The sequence below is a fragment of the Eptatretus burgeri genome, chromosome 2 (genome assembly GCF_056783735.1).
Source record: "Eptatretus burgeri isolate ZD-2024b chromosome 2, Ebu_testis_v1, whole genome shotgun sequence".
NCBI classification, from domain to species: domain Eukaryota; kingdom Metazoa; phylum Chordata; class Myxini; order Myxiniformes; family Myxinidae; genus Eptatretus; species Eptatretus burgeri.
The window spans coordinates 28,923,915-28,940,374 of NC_140962.1; the positions used below are offsets into that span (position 1 = coordinate 28,923,915).

At 43.4% G+C, this 16,460-nt stretch overlaps 1 protein-coding gene across 3 annotated transcripts in view; it reads right to left on the minus strand.

The window, feature by feature from the left end:
• Window positions 1-1,311: 1,311 nt before the first annotated feature.
• Window positions 1,312-16,460, minus strand: part of LOC147031692 (uncharacterized) — a 47,380-nt gene continuing 32,231 nt past the window's right edge. The window contains exons 4-6 of one of the 3 annotated variants that reach the window (XM_085852858.1): window positions 15,439-15,544; window positions 7,637-7,682; window positions 1,312-2,587 (exon numbers count right to left, since the gene is read on the minus strand). In XM_085852858.1, coding sequence (XP_085708984.1) covers window positions 2,486-2,587; window positions 7,637-7,682; window positions 15,439-15,544 — 254 coding nt within the window. In that variant the 3' untranslated portion in view covers window positions 1,312-2,485. Of the gene's footprint in view, window positions 2,591-7,636; window positions 7,683-15,438; window positions 15,545-16,460 lie in introns of all 3 variants that reach the window. The other 2 variants (XM_085852853.1, XM_085852864.1) reach the window with 2 other exon arrangements.

Genomic DNA, 16,460 nt, shown 5'->3' on the forward strand with positions numbered 1-16,460 from the left:
ACTTGCTACCATCCATCGTTGCATCCCTGGCGTGTACAGATATTCGAGTGTCAGCTTCTTCATGACAACATGGAGACACAGCATCCAGTGACTTCCTTGTGTTGCTAATGGTATCTTCTCCTTAGGTGACAATGGCTGTGCTTGTCGTCTGTGCTTCACACATCTTTTCCGCAAGGAAGTGAAACAGCTCAGTTTTGTTGCTGTCATCTCGAAAAAAGCTTCTCCAGTTACTTGGGGTCTTACTGGTTCCTGTCACTCTTCTTTGGATTCCTTGTCCCCTTTTCGACCTTGCCTCGGACTTCAGATTTGACTTCTTGTACACATCAAACACTACATCCACCCTCTCGTACCTGGCAGCATAGGATTCCACCTTTGGGATGATGTCTTCTTTAGCATAGTCATCAAATATCTTTGAAGTGCATGGAGGTAGGGCATTGATAAGTGCTGAGCCATCAATGATGACTGCATCTCCCCTTGGTTCTCTATCTGAGATATTCACTTGCGCTTCAAGAATTTCAGCCAGCTGTGACTTCAAATTTTTTTGAAGTTTTTTTTTTTCTCAAATTTTTCAAAATTTGGATTTTCAAATGGCCAATCAGGCAGATTTGATCAGAAAGCCCTGCAGAACAGAAATGCCAAATTTGATGCTTGTATCATAATTTGCACGATTTTTCTACTATCTACAACACTATATGGGGCTGGCAGGATGACCAAGAGGTACGCACCCTCACCTATGTGCTCTCAAGCTTGGATTTCTATCTTGGCCCATCTATAAATTCTCATTCTGGTGTTTCCCATGCAGGGTGAGGCAGCGATGTGTATTTTTATCCCTCGGATGGACGTTAAAATGAGCTTCCCTTGGATGGTAAAGATTCCACAGTGACCTTCACGAAGAGTTGACGAGTTATCACCGGCACCCTGAACAAAATACAAATTCCTGCCTGGACTGCGGATAGCAAGTGGTTTGGTCTTCCTGGAGGTTCCTTGATCCCAGGTTAAAATGCTTGCTATCTTCGAGTTTGGTTGCTGTCTGAACTCCAAACAAATTTATCAGGTAGTTCACAAGTTTCATGTGAATGGCCTTCTTTGATACAAAGTCAATCAATTCTATAATTATAGTCATTGCCTTGAGGGTTTTATTATTACATTATGTGCCTTGGAGTCGATAGGAATAAATTTACCTCGAGTCATGACTATAACAATATCATAATTTTATCACAATCGTCATTGCTCACAATTTATTACCTCTTTCTTTTGAATGATTGAGGGTGAGGACTTTAAATGAATAATGAAATAGCAGATACACACAACTCGTATAATACAAGTTTTTATTTATAATGTTAGAAGACAAATCAGATTGCATTGAATCCACAGATACAGGTATATCAATAATATTTTCATCTCAAGAATACTCTGAAAGTGTGTTCAGAACAGGAGCGGAGAATGCATTTTTTCCCCTTGTTAGCTGAATGGCTTGATGGTGGAGTGTGTAAAGCATTGATGCATTTGCCTTCACTGTTGGGGGTTTGTTTTCCATGATAAACGCAATGGAAATGGCTCCATCCTGCCACAAAGTGGTTACCTGTCCAGGATTGGTTGTTTGGAAACATTCAAGACCTCCTCGTGTCCTGATGCTCTGTCGACAATATTGTCCTCCACTAACACCACCAGCTTTATCGAGTTTTTATGACAATCGAATGTTTTTAGAGCTTGCATTACAAATCTCAATACATGTGTTACATGAACCCTCTCATCTCCATCAGGGGAGATGAAGAGTTCAGAGATGGACACAAATTACAAACAAGAACTTGGGAGCCCAACTGCAAGGTTTGTAACACCAAATGATCTTTACCACAATGCTGTATAATACACTATACAAAGGTATTATATTTTGAATATAAATTGATCGTTGCTTTGGCTTTATGAAACATTTAAAATTCCATCTCATTTTGGGAAACTTCCTAGAATTGTACTTTTTACACTAATAAAATCAAAATACAGTACTACAGGGTGCCCCACAGAAAACCAGGAAATTTGGTACAGTTTATTTAAAACAAAGCAAAAGTAAACTTAGATGTAGTGTAAAACAAAGATACACTTTATTAATATGTTAGTTTATTTATATGCTAAAATACGGCAAAATAAATCTCAAAATCTCAAATTTCCTGGTTTTCTGTGGGGCACCCTGTAGTTAAAAATGCATCAAAACAATGATTCAGGGCTTGTGTTTAATCTGAGTTCTGAGGCCAATAAAAGCAAAAAAAGAAAGGCTGGGAATGGGTGGCAGAAATGTTCACAATTTGTTCATTGGAAGGGAAATAGAAATGATTGGCAGAAGGACAGGGGCTTTGATTGTTTGTAAAGTTCGTTTGATTGCTGTCTTTGTCTATAACGGTTTTGATCCAGGGGGTGTTGGATTTGGCAATATGCAAAGTGACGAGAGGTCTGGCAGTGAAGGTCTTTGTGGTTTCGCTCTGTTTTTTTTTTATGAAGGCAAGATGATGCTGTCCTTCAACTTCGGAGAGTTTGTATCATTTGAAATATTTTCAGTACTAGATTGCTCGAAGGTAGACTGACTTGCAGATTTCTGCTAAAATTGGTTTGGGAAAGGGTGATGATAGAGGGAGGGGAAACATAAATATCTACTAATCAACAAAAATGGAAAGGAACAGAAACACATTTTAATAATTCTTTCTTCTAATCAAAATATTCACCTAAAATTAAAAATAATGCAAAAAATACACTGGTCAAGGGTAACTATTTTGAATGCACTTATGAATGTATAAGTCCAAACTATTGGAATGAAACAAATATCCATATAGCACAGAGTTCATTTTAATATCAAAGAAGAATTTCAGGTGTCTGTTGATGATGTGTAATTGCATAGAACCTGTCAGTAACACTTTGCAAACAAACTTTGTAAGATAGCACCAATTATGTTTGTTCTTCAAGCTCCCTAGTGAATCAGTTATTATTTGATTTGTGTTCAATGGTTTATCTTGGCCATGATGCTTCAATTGGGTTGTCAGGATTGCTCAGAAATGGTGCATTCACCTCTGAGCTCCTTAGTCTGGGTTCTATTCCCAACATAACTATAAACTGTCACCCTGGTGTTTCACAGGCAAGGCAGTAAATCAATGATTGTGCCATCCATTGGATAAGCTGGGAACCCATCTGCCAGCAATGGTTGTTGTTGGTGGATGTAAAAGATCCTGTCAGTACCTTGGCCAAATTCTGATTTCATTCGCTGACCACCACTGAGAAAACAATGGCAACCCACTCGGTGTAATCCTTGCCATGAATGTGCTTGGCAGCACATGAGCCTGCCCTTATAAGCCAGTGCTTCGCGCTCCATCACCCTGAGCGAGTGCTTCCTATTCCGTCACTCTGAGCGAGTGCTTCGTGCTCCGTCACCCTGAGCCAGTGCCTCGTGCTCCGTCACCCTGAGCAAGTGGTTCATGCTCCATCACCCTGAATGAATGCTTCGGGCTTCATCACCCTGAGCGAGTGCTTCGTGCTCCGTCACCCTGAGCGAGTGGTTCGTGCTCCATCACCCTGAGCGAGTTATTCGGGCTTCGTCACCCTGAGCAAGTGCTTCGTACTCCATCACCCTGAGCGAGTGCTCCGTCACTCTGAGCGAGTGCTTCGTACTCCGTCACCCTGAGCGAGTGCTCCGTCACCCTGAGTGAGTGCTTCGTCCTCCGTCACCCTGAGCGAGTGTTTCGTGCTCCATCACCCTGAGCAAGTGCTTCGTACTCTGTCACCCTGAGCGAGTGCTCCGTCACTCTGAGCGAGTGCTTAGTGCTCCGTCACCCTGAGTGAGTGCTTCGTCCTCCGTCACCCTGAGCGAGTGCGTCATGCTCCATCACTCTGAGCGAGTGCTTTGTGCTCTGTCACCCTAAGTGAGTGCTTCGTGCTCCATCACCCTGAGCGAGTGCTTCGTGCTCCATCACCCTGAGCCAGTGCTTCATGCTCCGTCACGCTGAGTGAATGGTTCATGCTCCATCATCCTGAATGAGTGGTTCATGCTCCATCATCCTGAAGGAGTGGTTCATGCTACATCATCCTGAATGAGTGGTTCATGCTCCATAATCCTGAACGAGTGGTTCATGCCCCATCATCCTGAACGAGTGGTTCATGCTCCGTCATCCTGAACGAGTGGTTCATGCTCCGTCATCCTGAATGACTGGTTCATGCTCCGTCATCCTGAGCGAGTGGTTCATGCTCCATCATCCTGAGCGAGTGGTTCATGCTCTGTCATCCTGAGCGAGTGGTTCGTGCTCCATCATCCTGAGCATGTGGTTCGTGCTCTATCATCCTGAGGGAGTGGTTTGTGCTCCGTCATCCTGAGCGAGTGGTTCATGCTCCATCATCCTGAGCGAGTGGTTCATGCTCCGTCATCCTGAGCGAGTGGTTTGTGCTCCGTCATCCTGAGCGAGTGGTTCATGCTCCATCATCCTGAACGAGTGGTTCATGCTCCGTCATCCTGAGCGAGTGGTTTATGCTCCGTCATCCTGAGCGAGTGGTTTGTGCTCCGTCATCCTGAGCGAGTAGTTTGTGCTCCGTCATCCTGAGCATGTGGTTCGTGCTTTGTCCTCCTGAGCGAGTGGTTCATGCTCTGTCATCCTGAGCAAGTGGTTCGTGCTTTGTCCTCCTGAGCGAGTAGTTCGTGCTCCGTCATCCTGAGGGAGTGGTTTGTGCTCTGTCATCCTGAGCGAGTGGTTCGTGCTCTGTCATCCTGAGCGAGTGGTTCGTGCTTTGTCCTCCTGAGCAAGTGGTTCGTGCTTTGTCCTCCTGAGCGAGTGGTTCGTGCTCTGTCATCCTGAGCGAGTGGTTCGTGCTTTGTCCTCCTGAGCGAGTAGTTTGTGCTCCGTCATCCTGAGGGAGTGGTTTGTGCTCCGTCATCCTGAGCGAGTAGTTCGTGCTCTGTCATTCATTCTTAGTGAGTTGTGAAATAACACCTGATTTCCGAGCCTTTTGCCATATTAACGTGTTTTCTAAATTACCAAGCCAAATTTTTTTTTTCCACCCATCACTTGCAGCTGTTTATAAAGATTAATGTTTGTGAACATATTCCTAAAAAGTATAAATACAACGTTGTTTTTCAATGAAAGCTACTCAAGATTTCTGGGTTGTATACAGTAAGTACTGCAGTTTGTAATGAGACTGACTCCAACCTGCCAATTCCTGAAAAATTGCTGTTATCGGCCAAGCACAAGTGTGTGTGTTTTGTTCACAAAGCATAACATATTCTTTCTGCTAACTCGCTCTGCTAACCCTTTCTCTCCCTCTCTCTGTCTGTCTGTCTCTGGACCTATCCGGATGGTGGTTATGTCTGGACGGTGTTTGTCTCCGGACCTGTCAGCGATGATGAAGTGATAGTCCCATTGACTCAGCTTCATTTCAGGAGATTCCAATGATTTTGAAGGCCTTTGTTTCCATGGCATCAAGTTGAGCAAGGTGTGAGGCAGGGGCGCCATCCCATAGGGGAAAGCAGTACTCCATCAAGCTGCGGATGAAAGCCTGGGAGGTGGATAGGAGCTCAGGTGTGCCAAGGAAGGACTTTGCATGATGGAGGATGCCCACTCGGCGTCTGGCTTTGGAGTTGGCGTCTTTTACAACCTTAAAAAGTGACTGGCCCAAGAGAGATCATGGCTGATAGTGAGACCCAAGAGTTTGATTGACTGATCACAATCAGTTTATTTCCAATTACAAGCAAAGTCATGGAATCCATCAGTGCTGCTAATGTCAAGTCTTTCCTGTTTTCAAACAGTCTGACCTCTGACCATCAGCTTGGATTCCATCATAGACACTCAACTCTGGACATGCTGCTGCTCCTCTTTCAGCAATGGTTACAGTTCCTAAATCTCACTCAAGAGGTCAGGATAGTCTTCCTGGACATATCTAGGGCACTTAATGCAGTCTGACATCCTGCTTTGCTTGCCAAGCTCTCTTCCTGTGGCATACAAGGCCGCCTTCATTCCTGGAATTCTCTCCACTCACGCAGTCAATGTGTTGCTATCAATGGGACCCTCTCCTTTCCCCTCCCAGTGAAGATTGGAGATCCCCAAGGCAGTGCTAGGCCCAGTCTTGTTCTCATCCATACAAATGACCTCTCCAATGCTCTGGAAACCCCATTTTTCCTCTTTTGCAGAAGACAACACATTGTGTCATACGGAATGACAGGGACACTTCAGCTGCATCACTTTTTGCTGATTTGAATTTGATTCGATGCCGGTCTGATGAATATCAATATAAGTTCCCTTTCAAAGAACTTCAAAGCAGGAGGAGGTCTTTAGGCCCATCAAATCCTGCACTATGATTGCAAACATATGGTTGTCTGTCCATGCTACATCCTCTTTAATTGCTGAGCATCAAGAAAGGAGCAGCATGTACCATTTTCTGAATCTTTGGTATGAGTAGGCCGGGTTTTGAACCGCCGAGTTTCCATAACCAGAGGGAATGCTCGAACCATTATACCACCAAGTCTGATAAATGCAGCATGTGCTTCAATGTTGGAAGATCTCACTCTCTCACCCTGTCACCCTGGAAAGGTTATCAAAATAACCTATTTATTTCATTTCAATGGTCAGCCACTGGATAAGGTTGTCTCTTGCAAAGGATAAGGTTGCCTCACCATCAGTCATTACCTATCCTGGGCCAACCAAACAGACTGGGCATCCTCTGTCATTCAAAGTCTTTCTTTGGAAAATCAGAGTTACTCACAGTCTACAAGGTCTTTGTAAGTAGCTCGATGGAGTACTGCTCTCTGTGACGAAGTGGAACCCTTGCATCCCACCTGTCTTTCCTAGATTCTGTGGAATCTATATCTCTCATTATTTTTTGAATCTCCCATAATGAGGCCAAAACATAAGATTGGTTACTTTGGCATCACAGGCAGTATGTGGTCTCTCTGTTTTCTACCACCTCTTCTTCAAAAATGCTCTCTGCTCTCTCTGTCCTCTAACCCTCCCCAGCAACTTTGGGATGCACAGGTTCTTTCCAGTAACCAACCCCTTGTGGTTCAATTGCCAAATTCCAAGCTGACTGCAAACTTCAATTCTTTTGTTACTTGCTTCTCCCATCTATGGAACTGCCTTCCAGAGGCTGTTCTTTCCGACTCTTCCCTCCAGGGCTTCAAGCATGCAGTGCACCATCGCATCATGTCATCCCCCATCCTGACCCCTGATCTTTATTACTTCCCATCAACTCTTCTTAACCCAACCCTCTTACTTGCTGGTTTCAGTGTTTCCTCCCCTCTCTATCCCTTTCCTGTTCATTCATTCCTTGCTGTGTTTACCCAATTGTTCCCCCACTACTCCAATGTAAATTCAATCTTGCTCTTCCATGAGTCTCACTCTGATCAGGAAAAATGAAAGGGTAAGTGCTGAAATATAAAATACCTAGAGGCCAATATACTGTATGTTATGTTGGTGTTTTCTGTCCAAAGATACCTTTGTTGATGATCCTACAAAAACAGAGAACACTGTGACAATAATGACAATAGCCCTCGACACTTTTGATCGTGTTTTGTGCATATTTAGCCAAATGAATGCAACAATCGTACTACTACTAGACCATAGTCAAATACTGGATATACGCCATAATGAAGGAACATTTCAGTGGCATACTGTACCGTATTTTTGGAATGGGACCCAGAAAACGTCGAACTTGTGGTGTTCCTGTAAAGGAATGATAAAATGTAGCCGATCAGACGAACAGAAATTTTTCTGTGATCTCTATTTGAGGTAAGGGTTAAAGGTTAATCCTAATTGTCTTGTCGATTTCAGGCAACTCTTTTGTTTTTTAAACACCAAAATATGGTAAAGTTTGGTGTGTTAGAGGAAATAAACTTTAGAATCAGATAAATAGATGCAAACGAAAATGTGTGTGCAATGAGAAATGTGAAAGATTGGATGACGGTTACAGAGAAATTCAAATCAATTGGCATGAGTCTCACTCTTTGTATTCTGAAAATACAAGGGATGCATTTATTAATGCGTCACCATCAAATGTCTTTAGTTGTACATGCTAGGGCTTCCTGAATTAATCTTGGGCCGCATTTTGATTCGAGTTGAATTGGACAGAGACGAGCGAGTCGGTGGTACCACAACTGCAATCACGTCTGCGATTTCAGCCATGTTACACTTCTCATCACGTATATTAAAACGTTTATCTTTGGTCGTTTAAAGTTCAGTGTCGCATTTTGTCCATCAGAATTAATGTACCTTTTCCTTTAGGTGTAACGTCCATTTCCCAACATGCAATGGAATCGAATTCTTCATTGTTGTCGTTTGTTTACAAATGTAGATTACTTTTGTTATCGTGATCCTTCATCTTTTTATTAATGTTATATTATTCTCCTTGAAGGAAATATTGGGTATCCTACTATTAATTTGTAATTAACCTCCGCCATCTTCGAAGATGGATGGAGGTTACTCTTTTCACCCCTTTCTGTTTGTTTGTTTGTTTGTTTGTGAACAGTATTACGGAAAAACTCCTCGACGGATTTCGACGAAACTTGGTGGGGGAGGGGGGGTTAGGTATGATCCAAGGATCATTCCATTAAATTTTGGACTTGTTTCCCCCCCCCCCCCAAAAAGAAATTGTAAGAGAATTTTTTTTTTTTTAGCATTTCTACATGTTTTAAGTGATTTCCAACCACCCCCAAAAAAATTACCACCCCCCCAAAAAATAGATAATTTTTTTTTGCATTTCTACACGTTTTAAGTGATTTCCAACCCCCCCAAAAAAAATTGTTAGAAAAAAATATATATTTTTTGCATTTCTACATGTTTTAAGTGATTTCCAACCCCCCCAAAAAATTGTTACCCCCCGCTCAAAAAAAAAAGTTTTTTGCATTTCTACATGTTTTAAGTGTTTTCCAACCCCCCCCAAAAAAAATTGGTGGAGAAAAAATTTTTTTTTTTTTTGCATTTCTACATGTTTTAAGTGATTTCCAACCCCCCCCAAAAAATTGTTAGAGAAAAAAAAAATTTTTTTTGCATTTCTACATGTAAGTGATTTCCACCTCCCCCCCCCCCCAAAAAAAAAATGTTGGAGAAAAGAACTATAACTGTCAGCACTGCTGACATCATATTTAATGAATAAGATATAAGGTTCACTTGAGTGACCCAGCAGTATTGGCGGCGGAGGTTTTGCACTCTCCCAAGTGCTCCCCCTCAAGTTGCTCACTGGTTTTGACACCGATACAAATTTTCATTACGGACCTGAGTCATCAAAAAGCTACAAATATCAAACAAACAGTTTCAAATGGAGCACCTCGCCGCCATTAGAGCATTTAAATTGCATCAGACGTGGCAATAAATGTGAATTGTTTCTCCCAGCTTGTCGGCTCAATGACAGAAGACACCATTTGCATTTTTGCCAGCTCCACCACTACCCCGTTTAAAATCCCGTGCGGGCAGGGGCAACTTGCGAGAACAGTTGAATGTGCAGTTCACCTCTATTTTGAGAATCTTCATGGTGTAGCATGCCCATTAAGTTACTGTGTGTACATTCAGGGTATATTGTATAAAATTTACATGTGATGTAATTTGTTCTGCTTTTTTAAGATTGCCACGGTACAGCAAGTACAAAATTTCATGAGATTGCCGCAACACCCTCACACTTCGGTAGTGAGAGTGAAACTGTCGAGATAAAAAGGCATGTATACAACTTACAATTACATAGTGTTTCAAATTTTGATGTTCGGAGGGGGGAGAGCAATTGAAGTGAGATTTCTCTGTAATTACCCTGCTGAAGCGACTTCAAAATATGGTGTCGCTTGCACCTAGAATGTACCGGAAAGTTTTGTCATTTCCTCCAAGATCACCTTCTGTCTGAAGTCAAGTTGTCTGTCTGCACGTAACAGCTCCTCCATGAGCCTTAGAACCTATATAAAAAATTACTCTCTGCTGGTTATGGAGCAACCTCACCGCATGTCAGGTTACAGATGCCAGCTCGCACACTCTCAATAAAAACAGGTGAAGGTCTCCCTCATTCAAGGTAAAACTCCATCCTTTAGAACTATATCAATTCACCCTTCTGGACAGATACAAGGTGGAAAACATGCCGCCTCAACACTCTGGATAGCTGTGTAATGAGTCGCATCATCTTTGTGTAGTGTGGTCTCCCACCTGTGCCCCTTCCAACTCTGATAATCTCATAAACAAGGCTGTCTCTGTAAGAGTGACGCTGCTCCTCTCGCTCAGCTGTGTTTCCTCTTCGTAATCTATGGAGACCTTATTTGCCACTATGCCAGCTGACTTGGTGTTGCTTGATTTACATCAGTATATGCAGGCCTAGCAGCTCAGGCATTCTGTTAAATGACTGGACTTACTCCAACCCGTTTCTTCCACATCTCCCCAAATGGCAACCATTAATTACTGGAACTTGTCATGTCAAACTTTTCCTCCAACTTGTCCTCATTCTCAGCTCCTCGAGGCTCTTCTGACCCTGTGGTAGAAAAGTGTGCATCTCTTTGGCAGGTATTAAAGAACCTCCAAGACACAGATGTGTTTGGCATTTTGGTAAGGCTGATGGATCTAACCTCAAGTCCTCTCTCTCTCTCTCTCTCTCTCTCTCTCTCTCTCTCTCTCTCTCTCTCTCTCTCTCTCTCTCTCTCTCTCTCTCTCTCTCTCTCTCTCTCTCTCTCTCTCTCTCTCTCTCTCTCTCTCTCTCTCTCTCTCTCTCTCTCTCTCTCTCTCTCTGTCTCTGTCTCTCTCTCTCTCTCTCTCTCTCTCTCTCTCTCTCTCTCTCTCTCTCTCTCTCTCTCTCTCTGTGTCTCTCTCTGTGTCTCTCTCTGTGTCTCTCTCTGTGTCTCTCTCTGTGTCTCTCTCTGTGTCTCTCTCTGTGTCTCTCTCTGTGTCTCTCTCTGTGTCTCTCTCTGTGTCTCTCTCTGTGTCTCTCTCTGTGTCTCTCTCTGTGTCTCTCTCTGTGTCTCTCTCTGTGTCTCTCTCTGTGTCTCTCTCTGTGTCTCTCTCTGTCTCTCTCTGCAATGTGTCTCTCTCTGTGTCTCTCTCTGTGTCTCTCTCTCTGTCTCTCTCTCTGTCTCTCTGTGTCTCTCTCTGTGTCTCTCTCTGTGTCTCTCTCTGTGTCTCTCTCTGTGTCTCTCTCTGTGTCTCTCTCTGTGTCTCTCTCTGTGTCTCTCTCTGTGTCTCTCTCTGTGTCTCTCTCTGTGTCTCTCTCTGTGTCTCTCTCTGTGTCTCTCTCTGTGTCTCTCTCTGTGTCTCTCTCTGTGTCTCTCTCTGTGTCTCTCTCTGTGTCTCTCTCTGTGTCTCTCTCTGTGTCTCTCTCTGTGTCTCTCTCTGTGTCTCTCTCTGTGTCTCTCTCTGTGTCTCTCTCTGTGTCTCTCTCTGTGTCTCTCTCTGTGTCTCTCTCTGTGTCTCTCTCTGTGTCTCTCTCTGTGTCTCTCTCTGTGTCTCTCTCTGTGTCTCTCTCTGTGTCTCTCTCTGTGTCTCTCTCTGTGTCTCTCTCTGTGTCTCTCTCTGTGTCTCTCTCTGTGTCTCTCTCTGTGTCTCTCTCTGTGTCTCTCTCTGTGTCTCTCTCTGTGTCTCTCTCTCTCTCTCTCTCTCTCTCTCTCTCTCTCTCTCTCTCTCTCTCTCTCTCTCTCTCTCTCTCTCTCTCTCTCTCTCTCTCTCTCTCTCTCTGTGTCTCTCTCTCTCTGTGTCTCTCTCTCTCTCTCTCTCTCTCTCTCTCTCTCTCTCTCTCTCTCTCTCTCTCTCTCTCTCTCTCTCTCTCTCTCTCTCTCTCTGTCTCTGGCTCTCTCTCTCGCTCTCTCTCTCTCTCTCTCTCTCTCTCTCTCTCTCTCTCTCTCTCTCTCTCTCTCTCTCTCTCTCTCTCTCTCTCTCTCTCTCTCTGTCTCTCTCTCTCTCTGTCTCTCTCTCTCTCTCTCTCTCTCTCTCTCTATCTCTCTCTCTCTCTCTCTCTCTCTCTCTCTCTGTGTCTCTCTCTCTCTCTCGTCAAGATTGGTCCGACATTACATCAGCTCCTAACACTGACCGCGCATGGAACTTCTTCTCCATTTGACCTATTTCTCTTCTTCACAAGTTCATCGCATTTGGAATTCCACTTTTCTGTCCATCATCTCAACCCTGGTAAACTGATGCATGTGGCGAGGAACATTCTCCCCATGGAAGCTAAACATCGTCAAACAACATTCTCCCCTGAAAGCAAACCCTGCTAATGGTAATTACCTGTAGTCTCTCTGCACAGCCCATACCCATTGTGTATCTGTCCTACAAAGAGCCAGGGTCCAACTTCAGGCTCATCTGCATTCCAAATACTCCAGTCTCTCACCATCCTCCAAAACCTGGTGGAAGCTAGTCAGGTGTGACCCAGGTACACATTCCCTTTGCATTCCTTCCCTCTCAAACAATGGAGTCACACTGGACACTGCTTGGGGAAAAGCAGACTTCTTGAACTCTGGCTTCACTCAAAATGCCAACATCCCAAAATCATTGTCTTCCAATACCCACCATTTCACCTGTTATGGAATGATCCCTACAGCATGTGGACTTCTCCACTGCCGTAGTGGAGAAATTTCTTACCCACATTATCACCTCTGCTGCAACCAGTCCTGGCAATATAATTGCTCTAATCCTTAGAAACTGTGCTTCAGTCCTATTGTGTGTGGCATTTTGGAGCCATCTCTTGTCTCACTTTTACAGGTCGTTCTCCTCTGTTCTGGAAAGTTTCCAACACCACTTTTAAGTATAAGAGAGGTTCCAAAACGGATCTGCTCAACTACAGACCGATCAGTCCTCTCCCTACAGTGATTGAGTCCATCATTGACAAATCATGAATCTCTGACAACCACTTTGATTTCCAAAATGGCTTTCAACGTTGGATATATTTTTACCTCCACCACTGAAGGTGAAGGAGGTGATGTTTTCACCCCTTTCTGTCTGTTTGTTTGTTTATGTACAGGATATCTCAAAAAGTTGTGGACGGATCTGGATTAAATTTTGTGGACAAGTTTGCTGTTTGACAAGGACGAAATGATTAAATTTTGGTGAAGATCCGGATCCAGATCCGACTATAATTTTTAAAGTGATACTTCACTATTGATATATGGGCCAAAAACGATATATGGCATGATATTTCAAAAGTGTATTTTGCCAGATATGTTCTCGTGGATCAGGTATTACAGGGCGGAGGTATGCACTCTAACGAGTGCCCTTCTAGTTCCTTCTGACTCAGTAATGGATGGATGCATGAATCATAAAACGTGGTTCGGGGAATCTCGTTGGATATCTCTCGAGCCTTTGACATGTTCTGCCACGCAGCTTTGACTTCAAAGTTGTCTTCCTTTGGTATTCAAGGCTCTCTGCTCAGATGTTTGTTTGATCTCCTCTGTCAGTAGAAACTGTATGTGGCCCTTGATGCTGTATTTTCCCATGATCCTTCCCTTCGGACTGGGGTTCCACAAAGCAGCATCTTAGAACTTACATCAGCCTGATGTTGGCTTGGCATCCTTGGGTCCTGAGTTCGAGCCCTGCTGGCCACTCAATTCACACTAGGTGGGGTTGACTCAGCCTGTCATCCTTCCGAGGTCGGTAAAATGAGTGCCAGTGTACTGGTAATAGAGGCACTGCATCAGCAGCATAGCCATGTCCCTAACCAATGATGCAACCAACAACCACAGGCTGCACACAAAAGTGTGTGTGTGTGTGTGTGTGTGTGTGTGTGTGTGTGTGTGTGTGTGTGTGTGTGTGTGTGTGTGTGTGTGTGTGTGTGTGTGTGTGTGTGTGTGTGTGTCGAATCGACATTTGCAGCCAATTTTGTGCAGTAGAAGCCGAGAAACGAATTTTCAGTCCCTGCGTTAAAGTTGCATCCAGAGAAACCATCCCAGATAAAGGGATGGGGCGCTTTGTGCATCCCTTGATTATTCTTGATTCAATAACTATTAATAATTTGTCTGATTCTCTTGAAAACTAACTTTTCCATTTTGCTTATGACTCCACCCTGCGCAGAATGATACATATCTCTTGTTAAAGGCCAGCCACGACTGAATTCTCATCATCAGAACTTCGACAAGATAAGCAGCTGGTCAGTGTCTTCAACATGACATTCAATGCCAGAAAGTCACATGCTCTCACAATGTTTCTGTCCAAAGATAGGCTGCAGTCAAACTATCCAATCCATTTATCTGGAGGGTCACTGGGAGAGGTGCAATCCCTGGAACTTCTTGGTCTTCACTATTTATGGTAGGATCATATTTCTAAAATAACATCAAAGGGTAGTCCGTCCCCCTCCCCCAATCCCGAGTATTATTCGTAGAGGAAAGGCATTTCTGAGCTGCAATTAGCTTGTCACGGTGTGTAACGCTTTCATACAGAGCTCCATTGACTATGAATCCCCAAACCGTGCTGGTGCTCCTGCTTCTCAACTTGCTCCTCTGAGGTGGTCAAAAACAAGGCATTCCCAGGGACTGTTACTCTCCCATTGGCAACAAGTTGGTGGCCTCTCTATTTGATACAAGCTTACGTCTACCTTACTCCTCCTCCATATGCCCTACCCTCGCCACCATAGGCAATACGTCTCCCTCAAGAAACCCTCATCTGCTCATCCTTTCAAATTCCAGGTTGGTTGCTGACCCGCATTCATCTACTGCCCAATTCTCCCAATTGTGGAATTGTGTCCCTGTGTTGGTGTCTCATCCTCCCCACTTCTTTCCTTAAAATCTGCTGCCCATCATCACCAAATGTACTCACCCATGAATGTCTGGAATCTCTTCGACACACATTGCTTCTTTGTCTTCAGGCTGTGGTTCCACAAGGCATCATCTTCGGACCGACATTATGGGAACCATTCTTTCCCATTCTGTTTCTCTCTGAGTCATTCTTACTCGTTTTTGTGTTATTCCTCCTTGTGTACGTCCACCCTCCCCCTACCATACACTTTGTTAGTCTGTAAAGCTGCCACCCTTTATTGTTTTGCTTCTTCATTAACCTAGACCTCTGTATAGTAAAAAGTCTGATTTATTGTATATTTTGTAGCCACTGGTCTCATAAGTCCTGTATTCTATGAATGGTTACTTTGGCTTTGCTCATTCGGGTCAGGTATGGGAGGATGCGCCGGAGCAGCGCATCGCTGCGTCCATAACTCTGCCTAACAGGTACGAATTTAATGAATTGGTGATCAAAAAAAACAATTCTTCTCGTGGATCAGTACATTCAACTCTACCTAACATGTACGAATTTAATTAACTAATTGGTGATCAAAAAAAAAAATTGATATTCTTCACAGAAATATAATTGGCTTCTAATATTGTGTCAGAATCCAATGGATATAAAGTAAGTACATGGAAAGTTGACCTTGGAAAAGGTCAAATTGTTGACCAAATATACCTGTTTACCAAACGTATGATAGAACAACCCACTTAATGGCAATACCCATCACCAGTGCAAATAGTATTATTGTAACAGTACGTACGATGAATGGGACCTTTTATAGAACAGGTGAACAAGCACACCCACCAACAGGATGAGAATAGGAATGCCGATTCCTAGGCTAAGCCCAATTGGCAGAGCCAGTTTGTCTGTAACAATCAACCATACAGAAAGAGTGTTAGGCAATCGAATTATGAATCTAAAAAAAAAACTAATTTTAAATATTAATATTTCAAGGTTGATGTGGATTTTTCATTTGATGAAAATTAAAAGTACAGGGAAGTTGATGAAACTTCAACTATTTCTCAACATACATGTACCCTGCTATACATGTACGCATTTGGCCATTCAAATAATGAAGACTCCATCTGCAGACAGGTATGAAACTATTTTGTGATACATGTTGGAACGTCTTCATTATTCGTCTACCGGATACTACCCGGGTATTCTGAATGGTCCAGAGATGAGAATCACAAGGTGATTTGCAACACTGACATCAAAATCTTCCGTGATTTCAAAAGGAAAACACTTGTAACAGTGACACCCAATTCTTCTGCCATTTCACTGATTTGTTCACTTACTGCATCATCGAAACACAATAATTGCATGAAAGACATGGGCAGAAGTTCTCCTGTAAATGACAGCTGGTTTGGTGTTCTCATTCCGATGGCGCTTAACGATACATCCCTGTTCCAGAGCACATATTGCGATGTTGGCTGCCATCTTGGTTTTACCCAGAATTAATTAATCAGCATCGATGGCATTTCTCATAGAATTTGTTGAGGGTAGGCAAAAGTGTAACAAAAAGAGAGGTAAAACGTGATTGATGAATTGGTTAGTAATTTCACAATGTTAGAACAAGTCGTCCCATAATTCGTGCTATCAGGATCGGGTGTGCAGACAGACCCTTGTCTTCCCACCAGCCCGCTGTGTTTTTCCTCTCCCTACATGTGCTTTCCATTTCCTCTCATCCAATTTTTTGGAGAAGTTAGCTGAGAATTTTATTTAATTCCTTGGCTACATGTGCCTGGGGGTAATGGCGTCTGAGAGGGCGAGCTATTGGAA